Source organism: Tinamus guttatus, unplaced genomic scaffold, assembly GCF_059628265.1.
Source record: "Tinamus guttatus ecotype Peru unplaced genomic scaffold, ASM5962826v1 Tinamus_guttatus_pri_ptg000197l, whole genome shotgun sequence".
Lineage (NCBI taxonomy): Eukaryota > Metazoa > Chordata > Aves > Tinamiformes > Tinamidae > Tinamus > Tinamus guttatus.
The window spans coordinates 2520628-2543689 of record NW_028288731.1 but is presented as its reverse complement, the minus strand read 5'-3'; the positions used below and the strand labels follow the sequence as shown (position 1 = coordinate 2543689).

The 23062-nt window shown below is 48.6% G+C and overlaps 1 protein-coding gene across 1 annotated transcript; it reads right to left on the bottom strand.

The window, feature by feature from the left end:
- Positions 1-1051: 1051 nt before the first annotated feature.
- Positions 1052-14274, bottom strand: LANCL1 (LanC like glutathione S-transferase 1). The gene is made up of 9 exons (XM_010225759.2): positions 14151-14274; positions 13866-13983; positions 7976-8183; positions 5416-5551; positions 4656-4802; positions 3158-3340; positions 2601-2777; positions 2311-2383; positions 1052-1456 (listed from the first exon to the last, which is right to left on the bottom strand). Exons 1-9 carry the CDS (start codon positions 14232-14234, stop codon positions 1380-1382), a joined length of 1203 nt encoding a protein of 400 aa, XP_010224061.2. The 5' UTR covers positions 14235-14274; the 3' UTR covers positions 1052-1379.
- Positions 14275-23062: the final 8788 nt, after the last annotated feature.

Here is a 23062-nt window from a genome sequence, read left to right as displayed (position 1 = left end):
ACTTCAGGCTCTTCCAGACAAACCAGCTGATAAGGCTGGTGGCAGCACGAGGCCGGGCTGGGAGGAGACGCCGACCCCGAGGCGGTGGCTTCTCCTGCTTGCCCATCCACAAGGTGCATGCAGGCGGGTGTCCCATTCCCAGGGGGACAGGGAGCCTCCCGCAGCAGCACGGAGCAGCACAGCAGGGTCAGAGCCCTGCAGGGCACTCACGTGCAGCTCCCGCTTGCTCAGGGTTAAGGCAGGGGCTCTGAGGGCCAGCAAAGCCACTTTGTCCCTTGCAAGGATGTGGTTATAGCTGCCAGCCCAAAGCTTGCAGCTGAGGGCAGGTTTTCCAGCTCCTCGTTTGGATTCGTGCTTGCATGTCAAGCTACCACAAGCAGTAACAAGCCACATGAGTCACTCACACTGCCCAGGTTTAGGAAAGCTTGTAAAACAAAGCCCGTAAAAAATAAAAACACAACAAAAAACTCTACACTGATAACGGGTTTAAGCACTGACAGAACTCAGTGTGACACATTTCCCATGCTGCTGCTCCTGGGCTTGGTTCCACGTAACACCTAGAGGGCTAGTGCCCAGTTTAAATACAGACTGACAAAAACAATTTGAAGGTAAACAGGAGAGACCCCAGCAGCAAGCAGTCTTAGCTTACTTTTAAACTGAAGTTTGCAGTTCAGCGATCAATAGACTTTTGGAAGATTTATCCTAAGATTGTGACTAAGCACAAAAGCCACTGGATTATTTGTTTGCCTGTCACTGAACAAAAACGTACAAAAAGCTATAAAGCCTGCACTGACAGAGCAGACGGTGTTAATCTAAGATGAGGCTCCGGCAGGTCAGCTCCAGCTGTGCCACCTGCAACCTGATGGAAAAGACGGATACAGAGACTCCACAGTGCATCACATTCACCTCACGGGCACAATCCAGCCATGGAGCTCCCTGCTCCCTGGACGGTCGGAAAGCTTTGGAAGCAAAGTGCAGGGCCCTAGGCTCAGTAGTTCCTCTCTTGTTTTCCAGAGGCAACTAAATTCCTGTAACTATCTGTCAGAACAAAAACATTAAGTGGGCAAAGGTAGGTTCAATAGAAATCTCTCTCCCAGTATATGGGATACAGAAAATAGCAAAACTCTGTAAAGCCAACAAAATACTATACATTTCCTCGCTCCCGCTCCCAGCCCTGTGTTTTTAGGAGGCGCCAGCAAACTCCTAATTCTGTCTTTTAAATAAAAACAGTGCAACGAGATGACTAGAAATGTTAAAGAACTGAGCGTGTCATGAGGACGGATTTACGTTCAGTAGGTAAACGATGAGTCTGGAAATAGGAGAAAGCAACTTTGAACTGCTTTTCCAAGTGCAGAAGGACTTGAATTCCAAGCTCGGGTTTAGAGTTCAAACGCAGGGAACTTGGCCTTGCTCGGCACCAGCAGGTCAGCCAGAAAGTAGATTGTTCCAGCCATTCCTGAGGACAGAAGAAGAAAACGTGCTCCAGAGAGACTCCCCTTGGGCACCCGCATTGGCAGCTATCGAGAGGGTGCACGAATGGGCCATGAAGACGGAAGCAAAGAAAATGTGATGAGAAGGAGCAAAATCATCTCCAAGGGCTGAAGACAGCTCTCCCAAGCCACCGGGCACTTGAGAGGGAAGAGCACTGGAAGTTAATTGGATACTGAAAATAGCCCGAACAAACTGGAAGAGTCTCCCTCTTTCTGCCCCCTCTCTTCTGTTTTATCTGCCCTCAGGTTTAACCATCTGAGTGCCTTTGCAAAGGTGACGCTTTGCCTCGGGTGCCTCACAGAGATAACTGGCCATGTTTATGGGGTGCAGCTCGGGAGGCTTCCAGGAGCTGAGGAACCCCTCAGTGATCCCTGCTGATGGCACATTTTGGGGAGTCATTCACGGGGGCCACAAAGTGCCTTGGGAGCCAGCAAGGCCAACAAAAACGATTCCATCTATTTTTCCCTGATGTCTCGAATGGAACTGGGAACTCCAGGAAGGATTTCAATCCTTATAAATGCAAAGAGGAGCAAAACTGCCTGAGAAGTTGGGCTACAGTTGCTGCAAGGTAAACTTTGGCCTGTGCCCATTAAAGATTTCTCTTGAGGCTTGTGACCTGGAGTCCCAGAAACTCAAGATGCTCCAGCTGGAGCCATGGCCTGTGCTACAAGAAGCCTTTTGAGAATGGGTAACAGCAGCACATACAGTTTCCCTCCCATCCTCTACACGGAGTTTTGAATCAGAGAAACGGGTATTCAGTTCTCAGTGCTGGACTGGATCTTACCCAGCTACAGAACAAAGACGAGGGAGAGACGTTACCTTCAAAGAGCGAGAACGGAGTGTCTGGCGTCCGGCACCCGTGCTGGCCATAGCTTAAACACCACTCTGCAAACTGGGAAAAGGGGAACAGAAATGTCCACGTTTTGTTAGAAGCTGGCTTTTAAAAATTACCACCCGCATTCTCAGGCCATCACGTGGCAGAGCAAGGCTCGTGCACGATACTCCTGAACAGGGACTGCGCTGATGAGGGGCTGCTGGAGCTGGGCAGATCTAGAAATGTGGTTACAAAGGCAGAGGCGGAAAGGGCAGACATGAATCACCCCTCTCACCTTGCAGGCCCTGTACAGGTACTTCATGTCCTGGGTGAGGTTGTAGAGCGCGAGGAAGCCGTAGGCGTTGCCGGCCGTGCCGTGGCACAGCCCGTAGCCCTTCTTCAGCAGCCCGTGCTGCCAGATGACCTCCGCGCACTGCAGCGCGTCGCTCAGGTACCGCTCCTCCCCGAACACCTGTGTGGATAAGGACATCACCCCCGGCCGAGGCAGCTTCCTGCAGGAAGCTGGTTAATTAGGAGCTCCTCTCCTACAGGGCCCTTAATACCCGCTTTCCACAGCGGGTGTTTTCAAAGCGAGGAATGGGGTTGTAGGATGTTACTCAATGCCCACCTGGCTCTTACCACCCATTACCTGTGACAGGACACCCTCCAGGACTGGTGGGTGTTTTCAGAAATCACTTCCCAAAAGGCTGATTTCTACTTTGCTCGGGACTCCCCATGGGGTGATTTCGTTATGACAACTGTCCTGCTCTCTGGCAGGGGGTTCCCAAGAGTTTTCTCCCTGCTCAGACTCCACGCTCAGGGGTCCCCAAAGGCTCTTAGGATATCTGGTACCTTGTAGGCCTGAATGAGCATGTAGATAAGACCCGGTGCCCCGTGGCACCAGTGCACGAGCAGGTCCCTGGTGTCATTGATGCATGGAGGGTAATTGCCTGAAGGGAACTTGAGCTGGCAGACGTAATCCACGCTGGGTTTGACCATGTTGTGCAGCTTCACTTGGCTCACTCCGAGGCCAGGCTAAAAGAGGGAGGGTTAAATCAGTGAGAATTGCCATTCTGTGTCTCCATAAAGAGGGCCAAGGGCTCCTTGAAAGGCACAAACAAGGCTGACTCTTGCAGCCTCCCTTCTTGCTCTTTGTACATGAAGCTCTCTCTCTGTGCTGGATTTTTGCACTGCACAAACACTCGCCTGGCACTGAAACCCAGAGCCCCCAGGCTGCTCAGTGTGCCAGCGAGGTCTCACTGCCAGTGGTACCCTTGTGTCCTCAGAAACACTGCCTGGACCTATGTGCCAGCCAGCCCCCCAGCAAACGAGGAGAGGGCTTCTGAAGATGAGCAGCAAGCTCCGGGTGGGAGGTGAAGCCTGGAGAAACAACGTTAAGGCTGAATGCCACAAATAAGCCCTAGGAATGTGGCACTCCTCACCTCCAGCCCAGCTGCAGGGTGGAATGCTGCCTTCACACAGATGTTCCCAGGGACCTGCAAGGCAGCGATTTTACCACTGATCTCGGATGAAAGCAGGAGAGGGACTGCAGTGTCCTCCTCCAGTTACACTGCTGCAGATGACCTGTGCAGTTCTGACTTCTGACCGACTGCAATAAGAACTCTAGTCTATGGATCATGCCGTTCCCAGGTTGGTAACTTGTAAACTAACCATCGATACTTGTGCTGTGAAACCATGGGATATAAAAGTTCCAGTGTTCCCCTCTCTATATGTCCCTCACTGCTTCCCCAACACTTTCTGTGGCTGTTCCTCCCATGTAAAATTGTGAAAAAACAGTATCAAAGCAAAGGGGTACAGCAGCTCCTAGCTGCTTGTCTCACAGTGGTTGCTACAGGCACTATAGACCTCAGCTGCCTTGTAAAAATAAAAAGCCCTACCCTTTAATATTTGGGTATAGGCCCTGATTTGGAAGCCCAGGCATTTCTCCCTGTCCTACTCTGGCTTTCATCTTCTCCACCAGGCTTTTCACATGGAAGCTTTCACTCTGAAATGATGTGAAGTTGCTCCAGGTCACCCCCTCAGAAACACTGCAGGATGTTGGTTACACATGGGAGCGATTCACAGCAGTTAGCACAAGGAATGGGAGATCAGAGCAGCTAACCTGGACAGGGCTTTGCTCCATGAAACTGCTGGTATAATGCAGTTCCCATCTGCCTAGGCATCTCCATGGAGGCAGGAACTCCAGCCTCACGGATGTGGAAAAACCCCTGGAAGGGGGGATGCATAACCCAATAAGGGAGCGTGCCTGGCCTGCCATCACCCAGAGCCACTGCAGCAGAAGAGAGGGGAAGCAGTTGCCGATGGTTCATCCCCTCCAGCTGCCCCTTACCTGCATGAGATAGTAATAAATCCCAGCCAAGCCATGGGCTGCCCCTACGAAGTACTCCTGGTACCACTCGTACATGAGTGGGCTCTTGGCTGTGAAGTTCCTCCTTTTGGCCAAGTTCTCTCCTGAGGCCACAACTGCTTCACAGACCTACAGAGAGCAACAGAGCTGGGTGAGGGGAACGCCCTGGGAACACCTCGGAGCCAACACAGTGAGTATCCCAACAGGGAATGAAGTCCTGGGCTGCTGCTGATCCACACATGCCAAGTGAAGACTGTGGATGAAGGAGTAAAACAGCTGCCACCCCAGCAGTGTATGGGGATGTATAAGGGTTACACAGAATCACAAATGGTTGAGGTTGGAAGGGACCTTTGAGATCATCTAGTCCAACCCCACTGAACAAGCAGGGATACCTAGAGCACGTGGCACAGGGTGGCATCCAGGAGGGTTGTGAGTATCTTCAGGGAAGAAGACCACAGCCTCTCTGGGCAGCCTGTTGCAGGGCTCTGGCACCCTCAGAGTCAAGAAGTTTTCCCTCAAATTCAGAGAAAACTTCCTGTGCTTCAGGTTGTGGCTGCTGCCTTTTGTCCTCAGACATCCGATGCCCTGTCCCTTTGGAAAGCTGGTACCAGCAGTGGGGATATGTGGACATGTTTTTTAACTTCTTGCCAGAGCTCTAGCATGTTTCTACGCACCCAGCAATAAGCTGGGCAGGAAGAGACAGAGGACTGGTTTAGCCTTTGCTTTTGGGGAGCCACAGTACCTGCTGAATGTGACTCTGTGGGATCTTCTCCTCCCCGAAGTGCTTGTTCACAAACAGCAAGGCGTAGAGGTAGCCCACGCGCCCGTAGAGCAGCTCATCCGGCACGCGGGGGTCGGCCTTGTGCAGGTGGAGCAAGCTGCAAAGGAAAACGTGTGCGGGTGGGTCACAGCAGCACGACACCCCCAGCCATGTAACCAAGTAACTGCTGCCCCCCGGAGCTGCCCCCTTGCACAAGCAAGAGCTTCTGTCCCATTTTTCAGGCTGCTGGCACATTGTACACGGGGCGATAGGCCTGTGGTCCTAACACTGACTGACAGGGCCGACTCTTGCCCGCTTTGCTGCTTGTCACACCTCCAACAAGGCTGTGTGTCCTTCCCTGTCAGAGCAGCAAGCACGAGGCAGGGAGCAGACTGCTTTTAGCTTTATTCTGCTGTTCATCCAAGGCAGCAGCCTGAAAAGTGCCAGCGCTTTTACAACACCAGCAGGAGCAGCTCCAAGGCTGTTTCCTCAGCTGCAGCCGCCGTGGTTTCACGCTGGGACAGCCGTGTGCGCACGAGGACAGCAAAGCTGCTGTGGCAGCTCTTGCTCTTGGGCAAGGGAAGGAGCAAGCGAGTGTCTGGAGCACTGAGGAGCCGCGGGGGATGCCGGGCTCTGACTCTGGGCGGGAAAAATTCTCTTGGCTCTGGATCCCAAGTGAGCAGAGATGGGAAAGGAGAGAGTGGAGTTGCAGGGAGCACAGTGCAAACGTTGGGGTGCAGCTGGTCTGCAGACTGCATGTCTTGGGCATAAGGGAACAAACTGAGGGCCCCGAAGGAAAACCGTGGCTCACAAAGCTATTAGGTCAGCTACAAAAAAATCAGTGTTTTCTGGTCGCGGGAGAGTGAGGCAGTTGTACAGTGAGATGGGATTTTGCACACCCCTGGCTCTCCAAGCAAACCCCTGGCCCCCTGAACTGGTGGGAGATGGCAGGTTAAGAGAGGACTCCCAGAACATAGATCAGGTTTTCACAAGCTCCTGGAAGACAGGCTGAAATATTAAGTCTCTCCGGAGTATAAAGTACATTTATTGGTCACGAACTCATTTCAGCAAGAGCAAGAAGCCAAAAAAAGCAACTTCTGCTTCTTCCACTGCAAGGAGAACCTGGCTGATGAATTCTCTCCTCGGGCTCTTTTTCTGTAGGATGTTCAAGCTAACTGCTCTGGGAATTGGCTGGCAGTAGAGTAAGGACAGTGTAACTTGCTTCAGGAAAGCCCTATTTTTCTCTTCTCAGACTTGTGAAGACACCTGTTTCCTCAGCTCTGCCCTTATTATGACATTAGGTGGCAGTGCAGAATTAATCTTTTTTCCCCCTTCTGCCACAAAACTATTGACAGAACAGGAGAGATACAAGGAGGGAGAATTGCAGCAAGAAAACAAGAACTGGGGACTTCCTACAGCTTGCCCAACCACAACTGGGCAGTACTGGTTGACACCTTAGCTCTCTCTTAACAATATATAAATCCTAGTGAGCTGCTCTAAGATCATTGGTAGATTAAGCAAATTACTGACTAACCTATGTTATTTCAAGAAGAAAGAAAGGAGTTCAGTCCCCTTGACTAGCTATACCTGCATAAGCAGAAACTACTCTTAGCAAAGGCATGGAAATCGAGTGTTCCAATCTTACAGGTACCTCTAATTCCCAATTTTGTTTTTTTTTTAAACTGATATTATTAGTTTTTTACTGATGGCCATTCAGTGTCAATCAGAAGTTGCTTCTGATTGTCTTGCCAGTGTGCTGACCACACATAACTGGAAACTCTATCTAGGGCTGTTTCTCACCTTCTCAAATCCCAAGCAAGAAAAGCTTCCTGCTGCAATCTCTCATTTTCTTAATTTTTTCCCTTCCTCTGTCACTTCCTGATCTTATTGTAGGGCTGCTTACAAGTATTTACTTTTGTTGGCTACTTAAAGCAAAAAAAAAAAAAAAAAAGAAAGGAGCTGAAGGCAGAAAATAGAAATAAATGAATCATAACTAACTGCCTTTAGCATTTGAAAGGGCACTCAATTATAGGTTTAAATCAAAATCAACTAACAAATAATAAGGGGAAGACAGTGATCAAATTCTTTTTAATAATCTTGCCCCATCTCTTGTTTTCATCAAAATGTCTGTTAAAACTAAATTTAAAGGTTCTTAAAAAAACCCCAAAGCCCAGATTGCAGTTTTTATTTGTTTAGGGTTTTTTTTTTTTAATTTGGCAATACTCTTTTTTCCCTGTGTTTCACAGACTGCTGTGGCTCCCTATTTCTCTGAGTAATTTCTCAGATGAAAACACCAGCTTAAAAATAACCTTGCCCCCTTCCCTGGTCCCAGCCAGCAGCCTGCCAGACAGGAGCATTTACCCTTAAGCCCTTTCTCCAGGGCCAGACAAATCTGTACCACCTTGCTCAGTTGCTGGATTCTCTCTTTTTCACCAGGCTGTGGCAAAATGTACTTGGGTTTGGCGGGGAGGGATGGGTAAAAGGCTGGGCCAGCTCGAGGAGCAGGAGGAACGTGGGGTGGAGGCCGTAACGGGCCCGTTACCGAGTGACGCAGTCCTCGGCCTGCTTGGGGTTCTGCAGCCTGTGGTAGGTGACAGCAGCCACGGCCAGGGGCCCGGCGTCTCCGCACAGGAACGTGATGGATCGTCTGCTCAGGCAGCTCAGGCTCTTCTTCACGTGCTCGTGGGCCGCCTGCAGGTAGGCCGGGTCTCCGTACACATCGTGCAGGTGCAAGTACAGCAAGGCAATGCCTGCAAAGGAACGCAAGGATTGCAACCGGGAGAAAAGTTTGCCTGTTTTGTCCTTTCCACTAAACATTGTGGCTGTTGGAACAAATCTAGAAGCCACCTCTAAGCCTCATGTGGGACATGTGCCACTTAGGAAGGCTTCTCGGCCACGTGCAGAGGCACAACCCAGAGCTGCAGCCTGCACGGCTGCTTTTCCTGCTCTGGGACTCGCTGTACTTGGTGCCACTGATGAGCAGGCTGCAGGACAAGGTGGGCAGCGAGGTCTGGCCCACGCGGTCCCAGGGCAGCGCAGGCTGCAATCCTAGAGGCAGGAGAGCCAACGATGGGGCCCAGGGAGCCCGCCTGGAGCTATCACCTTTACCTGCAACTTTGCTAAACAGTAAAAAGCAACAAGGAAAAGTGGTACTTGGGGAAGAGCAGGGCTGAGGCTTTAGTGGGTCTTGAGCCCTTTCCCCTGCCAGAAGAGGAGGATTGTGTCTCTTGGACCAGGTGAGGAAAGGCAGCATCCTTGAGGCCCTTGGCTCCTCTCCTCCCTCCCGCTGGGAAGCAGCAGCCAGGCAGCTGCAACCCCCTGGACTCCTGAGCAGCTCCCAGACCTACCTCAAGGAGAGGAGCCTCCTTGGAGAGAACGGGGCTGCTGGACTCCCCCATCCTGCTGCACACCACGTATGAGCAGCCTTGTGAGAAACATGGGCAGCTGTCTGGGAGGCTGGAAAACGCTCCCTGGTCCCCCTTGATCTCCCCTGTGTGACACTTGGCTACAGGGACCACGCCAGCTGCTACTAGGAGGTAGCATCAGCAGCTGCCCTCTCACTCTGCTCTGTCTTCATCCTGCTCTTGAAGCTTTAATATGTAATTGAAGAGTCCCCAGCACGTCCCCGTTGGAAAGGCCTGCCACATTGGGAGCACCCCTGTGATTCATCCTCAAACGTGCGGCAAGGAAGCTACTGGCCTGAATCATTGCCAGAAAGCTCATCTGCCCTTACCAGAAACTGTTTGTAAGGTGACAAGTCCTGTGTTTAAGCCTAAATTATTAGAGACAACCTCAAGTTTTGATGCTGTAAGAGGAAAAGAAATGAGGGGGGGAAAAGAAAAGCATGCTTCAAAATTATTTTCCATGCTACTGAGGACAGTTTTAAATTTAGATCACTTCCTCATTTTGCACGGGTAATCTCCAAAGCTTTGTGCTGCAGACAATTCAATTTCACATGTATATTAAGGGCAAATTTCTATTTCCTGCTGAAGTTAATAACCTTGTCCCTCTCCCTGAGCAGACGAGTGTTAAGTGTTTCCAGAGAGCATCTCGGGTGTTTGGTCCCATCGCTCAGGTTTTTAAGGATGGGGACATAAAGCTCTTTAAAGGGGAACCTGTCTTTTCCAGCTAGCAAATGTCAAGTGACTCTCCTGGATTCATTTAGCACATAGCACAGCCTCTAGACTTCTAATAGGTCTGGTACCTCGACAGTGCAAGCCGTGTTCAGGCAGCTAGCTGCTTTAATAGCCCACTTTTTGTCCTGCAAGTAGCTTCAGGTCCCACTGCCACCTTAATTAGGTAGGTAACTACTGTGTCAAGGCTACAGCTAGGAGGAAATTCTAGGGACGTAAAGGCTGCACTACCATTTTTCTCCAGTGTCATCTTTGTCATGTGGCTTTTAAAATATCTTTCACCCCAGGCCCAAGCATTCTGTAACAGAGGCCATTTTGGCAAAGGCTCCAAGAATTCTGGCTTCTCCCAACAGATGGAAATGAGTCCTCTTTTTCCCTTCCTCCTTTTTTCAAAAAAAAAAAAAAATAAATAAATAAAAGGCCGCCCAGGCTCATGTGCTGGAGACTGCACCTGACAGCACCTGATGGTCTGGGCTACAGTGAATGTGTGTGTTAAGAGACAGTCCATCCTTCAGCAGGGCTCTGCTGACTGCAGGTGCTGTCCTGGTGTGCAGGAAGCCAATGCAATGCAGTGCTGATGCCTGACACACCTGCTAACCGTAGGGCATCATCCTTTTTTTTTGAGTTTTGGCATCTCTCTTCTCTCCCCATCACACATGGGGAGTGTTGTGCTTGTAGGGGGTGCCTTGTTGGGTTAGAGAAGCTTCTTTTCAGGGATACACAGAAGCAGACTTAAGTGCAGACAGCCAAATGGAACCATGTACCTGGCTGAAGCAGACGATTAATCTTTCTGGCTGACTATTGTGCTGACTTCAGCAACCACTGTCTCCCTCAGAGCAAAGAGCACTGGAGCTGCCAGACACGTTCTTGCAGGAGAGCTAAGACACTGCAGTTGGCTTCAAAGTAAAGGTGTGCCTGAACTTCCCCTCTGGTGCCACGCTGAGGCTTGTACTTCGTGTTGGATTGCGCTTCCCTTGCAAGAAGTTCTGCTGGTGAGAGCACAGCAGTGGGAACAGAGCGTCTCTTTTCTGGTGCAGGAACATGAGGTGTCAGCTCACACACAAATGTGTGCAGAAGGGGAGTTGAATGGGGTGCGAGGGGGATGTATCACCCCGTGTTTCAAACCCGGGATGTGACATTAGGTCTTACTGCAGCTCTCCTTCCAATGTGGTGTGGGACACAGGGCATTTCTCAGGCTGCCCTAGCATCTCCAGATGTAAAACTGGGGTAACAAAGCTCCTTTTGTGGAAAAACAAACAAAATATTTGTTCTGTAAAGACGCAAAACAAAGGCCTGTCCAAAACAAAACTACTTATACCACCAAAAATCCTGGGATGGTTTAGGCTAGAAGGGACCTCTTGATCAAAGCCCACCCCCCCACCAACATAATGCCAGCTCCAAACTTGCATCTGATTGCTTCCAGCTTTGTCCAGGAATATCTCCAAGAAGGCAATGTCACAAAAACAACACACTAGGCACTTGGCAGGAATGTGGCTTGCATGGATATGTGAATGACACAGGGCATTTCTCCCTCACTGAATGTAGCCTCTGTTCCTCTTGCTCTGCGGGTATTATTTGGGGATTTTTGTTCTTCTTGACAGAATTTGAGGTGCAACTCCTGAGGTTAAAACTAAGGTTAAAACTAAGATATCACACTAAAGCAATCGGAAGATGTTTGATCAGAAGATTTCTTGGATAGGGTTCGAATTTCTATCCATTGTTAAATAGCTTCTCTCCCACCTGATGTGCCTTCTGAGGAGTCCTCTTGAAAGGCAGCTCAGCCCAACTCCTCCTCACTCACCAGCCACCAGCTCTGAGTTGGGACAAGCCACCTGCACTTGCTGGTTTGCTTTGGAAGACCGCAAGCTCTGCAAGCTTGTTGTAGTGATAGAGAAGGGAATGTTTGCATGGAAAACTAACTCCAGAAGAGCTGCCAGAATATGGAGGAATATGGAACATTCCTTCACATAACATCTTGCATAGAAGATCATCTCGTCAGGCAGCAGGCTCGGGACGTAGCTCTGCCGTCAGCCTAAGAGGTGAGAGCAGTGAAATCAGACAGAGACTTTCATTAGCTTTGCACTGCCTGAGCTTCCACTCTAATGTCTTTGGAGTAGGGCCTTTCATTCTATGAGAAATATCAACACATTTATGTACTCTTAGGCATCCTCATGTTAATCTATTTGAAAATGTATCAGACACTTGTATTCCTGCCAGGATTTGAACTGCTTCAGATTCAGAACGAGCTTATGGCAGTTTACCTTCCCTCAGTCAATGTTTTGATACAAGTGAAATGGATTTAAACCACAAAGGCTTTCGCAGGAGTCTAGTTAAATTGATTAAAAGACAAAACAGAACACAAGAGCTGAGCCTGGTCTATACCCAAGTGTGTACCGGGGCTTGGCCTACAGAGCTCTGATGTCTGTGGGAAACTGAATAAGAGTGTAACAAGCTGCTTCAAATGCGTTTTGGGGGAATTCAGCTTTCCACTGGATAATTTTGATCCGAAGGGTGTTTTTGCTGCCTCTGAGCTGAAAATCTAAGTGTTGCTCTCCCTCTGCTCCAACTTTCTGTGCCAAGAAGCTGTAGCTTCCCTGGCACAAATACAGGCCAGGGAAACAAGACTCTTGAGTGTGTTGGGGAAAGAAGTGGGTGCAGGAGTAAAATGCCAGTGTATGCTGTGCATTACTGGGGGTAATGTACTAGTAATGCTCCAGTATTTTACATGTCCTGCAGAGCTCATGCTCAGAGAATGCATTTCAAACCCCTCTTATTAGCAGCCACAAGAGTGCGGATTCATTTCAGACTGCTGGGCAATGATTTACATGAGAAGATACTCAACAAGCCTTTTCTACACAAGCAATTAAGGGAAAAAGCTGCTGTCTTGGCCCAATTAATTTCTTCTCTGGAAGCCACACTGAATAAATTAATAGAGCTAGGATTAGAAGAGAAAGGGGGTGAGAAAGATATAGTGTAATATCTCCAAACTCCACTTCTCTGGCTGTGACCTGCAGGAATGGGCTTATTTCAATCCCGTCGGCCAGGGTGAGAAGGCTGAGCGCACAGTAAAACATGATCCCCAGGGAGAAGAGAGGAATCAGTCCCTCTGGATCTGGACTTTCAGGTACTCCTAAGAGCAGCCAGTTGTCCTGCTTTCTCCTGAATTCTTCTGGACAGAGGCAGGCTCTGCTGCCACGACAAGCAGCATCTTTGCGTCCGAAGAGCAGCTTCGTGCAGGGAATGACTCTCAACCCAGGGGATCATACAGAGGATCAAAGCCATCTCCCAAGCCAAGACCAGCCAGCACTGAGCAGAAATGCATAAACTCAGAGGCAGCAGCGCTGGAGCGCTGCTAGGCAGCGAATGAAGACTCCCACACAGAGATTGAGAGCTGGCAATCTGGTATTTCTTGTGAAGCTCTTTGGCTGCTGTCAGGGCCTCAGCCTGCCTTACAAAAGTCTTTAAGCAGACATTTTTGGCACTGCTCTCACCCTAAGCTGCAACATTAGCCTAGCATCAACACAGTGGACATGTTTCTCCTGAAAAAATGGTGGCTCCAGATATAAGCCAACCATAGGCTGGTCACAGGGTAGGAAATCATCACTTGAAATTGCAGTGTATAGTGACCAGAAAAGAAGAAGAAGCACCATGTGAAGAAGAAAAAGCACAGAGTGACAGCCAGGACAGGCCAAGACCGTGAGTGTATTAAGTTGGCAGCCAAATATCTTGCAGCAGTCATGAGGTTGCCTGTGTCTCCCTAGAGCCTGCCACGGCACAAAGAAGTGGCAGGAGGCTGAAAAAGCACCCAGCAAGAGGCAGGGACGGGAAGGCAAAGAATGGCAAGTCCTTACTAGCTCCAGAGGGTGGCAACCCGGGAAGGAGAGGCAGGGCATGTTCCCAAGGCAGAAAAAAAAAAAAAAACTGAAGATGTAGAATGAGGGGGGTAAAAAAATGCTTCTGGAACCTTCCCACAGAAAAGATAGTGTAAGAAAAGCTTCTGTCCTTGGTTTATACTTGCATCTGTGCCTGTGCTGCACTGGCCACCATCCCCACGTGCAATGGGCTGGATGTGGCGCCCGGCCCTTCAGGGCTCCCACATCTGCTCCCAGCCAACAGCATTTCAAGCCTTGGGCTTCACCTCTTGCAGAACTTTGGCTTCACGAACCCAGAGAAGGCCCAAACCTGCCCCGCAACCCCACTGCCAGGCATGGGGAGCCCCAAGAAACCAAGTCCTTGGTTTAACCCACTGAAACCCTGCAGAAACGTGCAGCGCTCCCGGGGCAAACCCGGGCGCCCTACCTGCCCAGCCCGTGTAGGCCGTGCCGTCGCGGGCATCCGCGGACTTCAGACCCCTCTCCACCTGCTGCAGCAGCTCCCTGATCTTGTTGTTCAGACGCTGCGTGAACTCGGGCGTCAGCTGCGGGAGACACCAAAGCGTGAGTCCCCCCGGCCCCGCTGCCCAGCGCGGCCTGCGCCCTCCTTCTAGGTGAACCCGGTGAGTCTGAGCGCGGGGGAGGGCTCGTTGCTCCCGCGTTACCCCGAGTAACGCTCAGCGGAGCTCCCGCCCGCCCCGGCCGCACTCACCCGCCCCGCGGGGTCGAAGTAGCCCGTGGCCAGCGACTTGTCGTAGTCGGCGAAGGGGTTGGGGAGGGCCCGCTGCGCCATCATGGTGCCGCTGCCGCCGCGGCCCGCGCCGCCTCGCCCCGCCCCTCCCCGCCCCCGCGGCCCCGCCCCCGCGGCCCCGCCCTACCCTCAAGGCGCCTTAAACCGGCGCAAACCAGCGCGCGGCCGCCTCGTTCCGCCCGTGTGGAGACGGGCGCGTTACCTCTTGTTGCCGGCCGGAGTCGCCCCCGGGCGTGGGGACAGTTGTCCTGTTGGGGAGTCTGATTTTTATTTTCCTGTGTGTGTTTCTTTCTTGCCGTTTATAAAATCGGGGCTCTAAGGAATTGGTGGCAGGAGATGGTGGGAGTCGAGTAGAGGAGAGGCAGTCCCACAGCTGTGGTGGCTTTGAGCCCTGTGCCGCTGCCTTGCAGTGCTCCCCAAGGGAGGAAGGCACACTGTGCGGCTCTCGTGTTCAGGTAGGAATCCTGGAATCATGAAAAGCAAAAAGCCTGCATTTTGTGTGCAGATTCACAGCTCTGTTCTCTGTGTGCAGGCCAAAATGAAGCCCCTGCCCTCCTTACCCCAGGCACAGTTTGATGTTAACTCCCTGAATAACACAAAGCTTCAGAGAGTTGTTTTTGCTCCTGGTTCCCCTGTATTCTCTAGGTGTCCCTGCTTGAGCAGTGGGGTTGGACTAGATGATCTCCAGAAGTCCCTTGCGACCTCAACCATTCTGTGATTCTGTAACTTTTTTTTTTTCTCCTTCCCCCTCCTTAAGTCACCTCAAGCTAAAGGTGCTTATGCTGTCCTGTCCACAGTCCTGGCTCCCAGCAAAGCATTGTGTTTTGATGGGGTTGTCACTGCCTGGGTAAGTCAGGAGTGTCTTGCTGTGGCTGTCACCTAAAGCCCAGGTAAGTGAGCTGTGAGTGTTGCCTAATAACCTACCCATGCAGAATAGGCAGTGAAATACGAAAACAGATGAGAGGGAAGTACTCCTATGTAATTAATTAAAATCCCACCTACTTTAGCTGTTGTATTTTGTTTAGAAAGGATTGTTCTGCATTCAAGGGAAAAATAAAAAGTGGTCAAGGAAGATCTGTTCAGGAAACATCTAGAAGCTAGTTTGATGTTGAAGCAGATGTCAGAGGAATACGTGGGTGAAAAAGCAGGCTCCATTTGGTCATCCTGGCTGTCCCATCACAGTTAGCCCTGGAAAAGTCTGTTCCTGAAGTGGCATCAGCATCAACCAAAGGACTGGGTTTTAGCTGGGTTTTAGCAGCATCAGGTGCTATGGCTCTGGCAGGTGGTGGTCCCTACTAGATGGTGGGTGCCTGTGAGCCCTAGGGTTATTTGGGGCTCCTAGGAAATGCAGGGCTGCCTTTTCTGCCTGAGCCACCGTGTGCCGTGTGTGGCCAGGTTCTCTTGTTTATCCCCCCTCTCCGCTTTGTTTTGGTCCTTTTTATGTTGGTTCCTTTGTGTTTGACCTTCAGCAGAGTAAAAGCCTGAAGCTTCCCAGCTGTAGCCATTGGCCTTTCCTACACATTATTTATTTAGCAGCATCATGGCTAAAGCTGCTACATGTTTAGGCTTGATGTCTAAATTATCCTATAGACATACCAATGATCAAAGGCAAAAATGTCATTTTCTCACTTTAAGTTACAAATATCAGACGTTATTTCTGTAGGATGTAGTATTGTGTAGCATAGTATACCATTTTATAGTATTGTATGTAGCACTACGTATAATACAGTTCTAGAAACATTGCTGTTCCTTCATATTAGAGTCATGCCTCAGTGTGTTTGATCTCAATAAAAGCTCAAACTTGCATTACAAGGCTGAAAACAGAGTGCTAGTCTGAAGCTAAATAGATTTTTTTTGAAAGTAAAGCAGATGTTGTGTCTTTAGCGTTATGTTATTATTATTATTTCATTTTAAAGGACATCCAGAAGGGGAGAGGAAGCATATCTGAATGGATCTCTTCCAGTTCACAGTGAGCATGATTTCAAGTTGCACTGCCTTTTTAGCAGCTCCTGCAAGGGGATCAATGTCTGAGTATTGGCCGCATAAGCTGAACTAAGCAAGCTGGCTGTATTGACAGTGTATCTGGGGCACACCTATATCCCGCTGATGGTTGCTGTAGCTAAATGTTAAGCAACATCTTCCAGGAAAAACAGTGCTGACTCCAAGCACACACAGTTATGGGCCTTGAGCTACGTATTCCTGTTCAGGAAAGGTATTTCTGAGATATAATTGGTGGTTTTGCGAACACATCAGCTCAGTGCTTAGTAGCAGCCAAAAGAAACTGGGTTGTTGCTAGGAATGCCATTAGATGTCCATGTGTTCCTTGTATCTTAAGGACTGTGTTTGATTCTGAGTTCGTCATCTCTGAGTGTAGCAAACTAAAACGGGTGCAAAGAGCAGAACAGAAAAAGGGTGCTGAACTATGTGGAGGAGTTTCTGTAAAAGGATTGACTAGGCAGGCTAGGCTCTTCAGAGTGGAGAGGAGATAGCTAAAAAGGGCTCTGTTGGACATCTGTTCAGTCTCAGGCAGTATCACAGATGTCAACGGGGAAGCCAGTGGCAACTGGCTCTTCTAATATCAAAGCTAACAGACATGAGACACTCAAAGCTAAAGGAGATTATCAGTGCAGTTAAGCTGTGACATTTCTGGACGCTGGGGCTACCAGGAGTCTTAACAGATTCAGAAATCCATTAGATCAGTGAATGGAAGAAAGGTCCGTCAGGATTGTGGAGTAACAGGTAGCAGTGCGCCCAGAAATTCTGCAGTAAACTGTCTCCGTGCTGGCAGCAACAGCATCTCACTTCAACTACTAAGTACATCCTTAAATGCAGTGTAGACACTGCAAGCGTTGCGGTGGCTTTACTTGCTCTTTGGGGGCTCAGCCACTAGATGCCCCTGTGGCATAAGCAGGAAAGCAGAGAGGATTTGTGCTGCCCTGGCACAGGGAAGGCAGCTGGGGCTGTTTAGTGGATGTGCATGGCTCCATTCCCTGGTATGTAGCTTGAGCGAGATCTGCCTCCACCTTCTGTTGGTTGAGCTCTCTGGAGAACTGCTGCAGTTCCCTGGCATGTTGTCGTTTTTCCTGTGATGCGCCAGAAGGTATCAGCTCCCAGGGCAACCCCCATTTGATGTGGGAATCCATCTTTTTTCAGCAGAGGAAAGGGAGTTTGGAGGGCAGGCTTGACAGAAGAGGAGGTCAGTTAGGGCTGTTTGAGGCAGGAGCAAAGAAAACAAAGTAGAAAGCTGCTGAGGGCAGGATCAAGGACTTTTTTTTTGGGTGATGAGGTTAGTGGAAAGTACATCTGGAAGTCAGTGGGGTTTTCTGACACTTTAATGCACTTCCATCCCTGAACAGGGCTGACATCAAGTCAGGCTTCTTTTTGCTATTCTGTAATTGCTTAAGCAGTTCTGCCTACAGCACTTGCATCTTTAATGCCATCTTTAAAGTTTAATGCCAGGACTGGACAGGGTCACCAATGAAAGTGTGGTTTGGGTATGGCCGATTGTGCAGCCTGACTTGGTATTTGACATCTGTCTGTCCCTGCGTTCACCTTTGCACGTCTACGGGATGAGCAGTGCACAAGCGTGACTGTTGGCCTGTTTGCTTAGCTCTGCGAATTGCTTAGGATGACTGAGCAGTAAAGCTGGGTTTGACAGGAGATCTAAGCACTCTGTGTGGCACTGGAAGGACTTGGCTGTTTCATTTGGTGCCTAATAAAAGTATTCCTTGTAAAGGAATCTTCTGTTGCTTCAGGGTATGCAAATGTTTTTGGAAACTGCTGGGTATTTTGTTCTTAAAGAAATTCCAAGCTGAAATGTCTGTCAGTGGCCCTGGGACACACAGATGGCACTGCAGAGTCTGCTCTGATCCAGCAGTGCTTTGGTGCCTGTGCTAGTGTCTCAGTGCTCGTTCTGCACATCCACCACTATGGTAAAAGGTTTGTCTAGACTTGACTTGGTAGGTAAATGTGTGGCATGAGGTTCCAGGCTTGCCATTGTGGTAGGTTTTCCGTAACTCCTGTTTCTTAGAGCACTGGACACTGTATGTTTCTTGGAGGATCACTTATTCTAGATTTTCTCTTGGACCATCTTTCTCTGGATGGTGTCTTGACATGAATGAAGCTATCCAGCCTGTCTACTGTCCTCTGCCCTTGATGGGGTTGCTGCTGAGGCAAGGTGACTCTTGTGTCCTTCCCATCATCTGAGGAGGTTGTAGCTGGCTCTGAGGGGGGACTTCTTCAGCTCTTCTCAACTGCAAGAAAACCAAGTGGAGGTTTGTCTATTTTGTGACTGTAGTCAGTATTTTCAGACTTAGGAGCCAAAAGGATTGTGACTGGCAAGCAGGGAGGGATTCCCATTCTGGTGCAAGCAAGTCAGGGCAGGTAGTATATAGTTGTTCTCTCACTGATGGGGGTTTGGCTTTGGTAATATCTGTGGCTCAATTTCAGCCCCAAAGTTTCCCTCAGAATCAGCATCCCTAGAAGCCTTTCTGTAGGGCTGTTCAGTGCCCTGTGCCTACAGCTACCCTTTCCCTTTTCACCTCTTCTCTCCTACAGCTGTGTCGGTGACACAGCTACAAGAGTTAGCAATTTCATAGCATCATCTGCCAGAGCCTCTGCACTGCTAACAGCTGTAACTAAGTCTCAGTATGCAGCAGAAGTCCTGATACAGGATCTAAATAAATGAGTTTAAACTCCATCCCTGTGTCTATATGTAATGAGACCAATTCAATTGATTTCCTATACATTTTTGTCTACTGTGTGATTCTGTAGAAGTGAATAAGCCATGAACTTTTGCCAATCTTTTTCTTGTGGTTCAGGTGTTCACAATAGCTCACTCGTTGCAAAGATTTTTACAGTGTTTTCCTGTGCCTCAAATGCAGACTGTTTCATGAAGCAAAGCTGTGGTAGGAATCACATTGAATGTAGAGGCAGCCCTCCTTTCAGACACATTTAACTGTGGTGACAGTTTTGTGTCTGAGCCATGAGTTTAAGGTAGGTGTAAGATAGGCATGCGAAAAACACTGCTAACTCTCCACTGGAGCTGTTTCTTCACAGCTCCTCTCCTGTGGCTGTGCTGCTGGGCTCGATGCTGTTACATGCACCATTCCCACATGTGCTCAGCACAAGGGGAAAACCACTCAGGGCTTTTTGTGACCCCTGTAAAGCTCTTCTGGAGACAGGCCAAAGGTTTCTTGCTTTCCTTGTCTTTTTAATATATGTATGTTGCAGTGTTTTTGTTTTCAGGTTTCTTTTTTTAAAGCAGAGACAGTGAGGGTTGAAAATGTTTTGTCAAATGCTGCTGCTGCTCTGAGCCGTAGGGGCTGTATTTTTGCTCCATTCTCAGCCTTGTGGCTTCCCACCTTGCAACTCCAGTATTTCCTCTCAGTTTACTTTCTTGTGACTTCTCTAATGATGCCGTTGAAAGGGAGAGAAACAACTGGCTCATAGGTGCACAAGTTATATTTAGAAAGGGCAGTATATATCTGAAAATACTGCTTGTCTAGCATTCTTCTCTGAAATCAGCCTATGTTTGATGTCTGCATTCTTTTCAAAGTGCTTCCACAATGGTGTACAAGGCAAGCAGTAACCTTGTACTTACAGAAGTAAATTCATGGGAGGTCTTTGAATTTAAGGGGCAGGAATGTGTGGATGTTTAGCACTTAAGATGGGTGCCACTACTAATTATCTTGTACTTGTCTAAATCGCTTGATGTTGCCTCTGTTCTGAATGATTTAAGCTACATTGACAAGGTCCTTTGCAGGCAGGCCCATCCAGGAGGCTGGAGAAAAGCAAGTCCCAAAAGAGAAACTCTTTCATGCTGCATCTGTTAGCAGCAGCGCTGTGCTCAAGACATGAACGTCAGTAGCTTCTATTTATCTTGTGCTGTGTGGATTTTGAACCCAGGTGAAGCAACCATGAGTTTGCCTGCACAGAACTACGTAGACCTAACTTTGGGTGATCCAGATGTGGCTTTAGTGCCTATTTATCTCTCGGAGTTGGAGCAATATGATGGAAGTTTCCCATATGTTTTGTTTAACCCATGTAGAGGATGGAAAAAGAGTGTGAAACAACATAGCCATTTCCAGTGTGGAGAGGGTGAAAACTAATGATTGTCAAACACTAAAGAATTCCTTGTAGTTTATTTTGCTCTTTGGAGAGGTATAAACTGTTGCACACTGTTTTTTTGAGGGGAAGAGGGGATACCAACAGAGACAGTGTGAAATTCATCTCAGTTTGCCTCATGACCATTTGCAAAGTTGAAACCATATATTTTAACTGGCTGGCAAGATGGAAGGAAGTGCTGTTAGGGACCTTTTGTTTTTGAAATGGATACTATCACAAAGGAAGGAACATAGGAGGTTGAAGCAGAGATTTACTGTGTGAAGTGTGTCCTGGAACCCATTTCCCTGGCAAAGCAGGATCAGCTGCAGAGGGCAGTCTGGGCGGAGCTACAGGCTGGGGTTTGCCTCATAGGAGGTCATGGGTTGGTGCTTGAACACCACTTTCAGGTTGCTTCCAAAATACTTTCAATTCTTCCCCTTCTGTGGGCTTTTGCTACTGAAACAGCAGTCCTTTCTCCTCCCAACCAGTTCATGAATCTTGTATGTGCTAAATTTAAATGTGTCTGTTGTAGGAAGCTCATAGTAAGATGGTGGTAGTAAACAGAGAACAGGAAGCATTCAGAGTGTGCCAGCACTGCTGTTGGAGCTGCTGCATTGCACAGGTGAACACGCTGGGGAGAAAAGTGTGTACGTTGCCAGAATGAGGCACGGTGTTACAGCTCAGGGAAGAGGAGAGCTGGGGCAACCCCAGGAATTCAGATGGACAAAGGTTTTGAGCCTCTTGGAGTCAGCAAAGTGAGTCAGAGTGAAAGTAGCTTGAGTCTTTTCCAAAGTCATGCTAGCTCTGGCTCAGGACCAATTTCTCCTGCTGTTGCTTCTGGAAATCAGACCCATGCTGCCCAAAACATGCTTCCAAATTCTTCAGAGCACACTCCTGTGGGTGTCGCAGCTTCAAGGGGATTGCTAGGGGAGGAGGGAGAGAATTAGGTTGTCTGGAAAGGTTAAATGTGATTTTTTTGGAGTGCATGACTGGCTGACTCGCTGCCTGGAACAGGAAAGAGGGAACATTTGTGTAAAGCATTCTTGCAGCTTTGCAGCTGAGATCCCCTAACAACGTTTCCATCCGACCTGCCCACCAGCTAATACACTCTTTCCACCAAATCATTCCTAAATAGTGTGCTTAATTCAAGCAGTGCTTTCTGTTGCTGGGATTTCTTTTTCTGAAGCAGGCAATGCAAAGCTCCAACAGGAGCGAGCTGTATCCCAGCTATCTGTGGTGCTTCTGAGCTGCTTGGAGCTTCCAGCAGCACTTCCTGACAAAGCAGTCTCCCGATAAGCTTGCATCTATGTCCCTGTTTAGAGAGTTCAGTTTTTTTTTCCCCCTGTAGTCTCACCAAGACACTTCAGATGGTACTGCTTCAGTCAGTCACCTCTTCTCTTGGGTCAGCTTTGATATGTCAACCTTGGTGGTGCTGTTCTGTAGACCGAGACTCATGCAATAAGGGATGCCTCTGATTTCTGGGCACCTGTCCAAGCTGGAGAATACCCCAAGGTTATATTTGTAAGAAGCTTGTGTTACGTGGGGGGATGCAGCAATACTCAGAAAAAGCAGCACTTCAAAGTATTTCTGTTCCATAACTGAACAACTGTGGGCTAGGTTTAAGCGAGAGTTTCACTGAGAAAATGTCAGCTTGTCATTGATAGTAAATGCCAGTGATCTTTGATACCTCACTGTGTGGATACCTGCTTTTCAGGTGTGCCCAGTTCCGAGAGGTCCTGATTTTTCAGGCCTTATATCCTCCTTTGAATCAGGAATTGCAAACTGAGGCTGTTCATGATCATGTGGCTACATAAGGCAGCCCCTGATCTTTGCTGTGATTTCCAAAGTACGTGCTGTTTTGGGGTCCCCTTTACCAGAGGAATGAAATGAGAACTTTCCAATGTCCTTAGCTGTGGTGAGTTTTATCATATAGGCTCAGTCTTACTGTGCTGTGAGAGTTTGATTCCTTTGGTCATAATGTATCAGAATGAAGTGGAAATAAATGAGTCAAGCTGAATTTGCTGATTTTACCTATGGCAATGGATAAATAAAGTACTGTGGTGTATTTGAACGACTTAGATGTATACAGGTAAATTAATGCTACCTTTATACTGTTGACCTCTGTATTTAGACTACTCATTTTACTAAATACCCTCATCACATCTGTACAAGTAGTTAACTATCTTAGCACTAAACCCTGTGATAAGGCCACTCCAGTGAAATATGCACCAATAGCTAATTAAAGAGAAAAGTATATTTGATGTATTCAGGCACTAGTTTTGCCTCTTGTGGGATTGAGAAATGAGAAAATGGTGGCCCCATGAGATTATAGCCCCCACTCCCAGGCACAGACCTTCTTTAAACTTTGTGGGAGAAGCCTATTTCTGTGGCTCCTCTAAGGAAATTGCTAAAGAAAAGCTGTATTTGGTGAGGGGCAAGTACAGCAGTAGGTGTTGCTGGTTACAAAGTTTTATCAAGTGTCCCTCATGCCCCTGAAGTGCAACATAGTCTTAAAATTAACTCCCCCACTCATAGCATTTCCTCACTTACATTATAAAAATGCCTGCTGAATAGGTGATGTTGGAGTTCTTTGGTTAAAGTCTTGAACACTTACTTGAGAGCAGCAATTACGTTTTTCAAACCTCTTCCATCTTCTGCCCTAAACACTGTTTTCTAGTCTGGTAAAAAAAAACAAACAAAAAAAACCCAAAAACCTGTGTTCTCCCTTCCCCAGCTAAGTAGTGTTATAAAGTTATATAGTAGTGGTA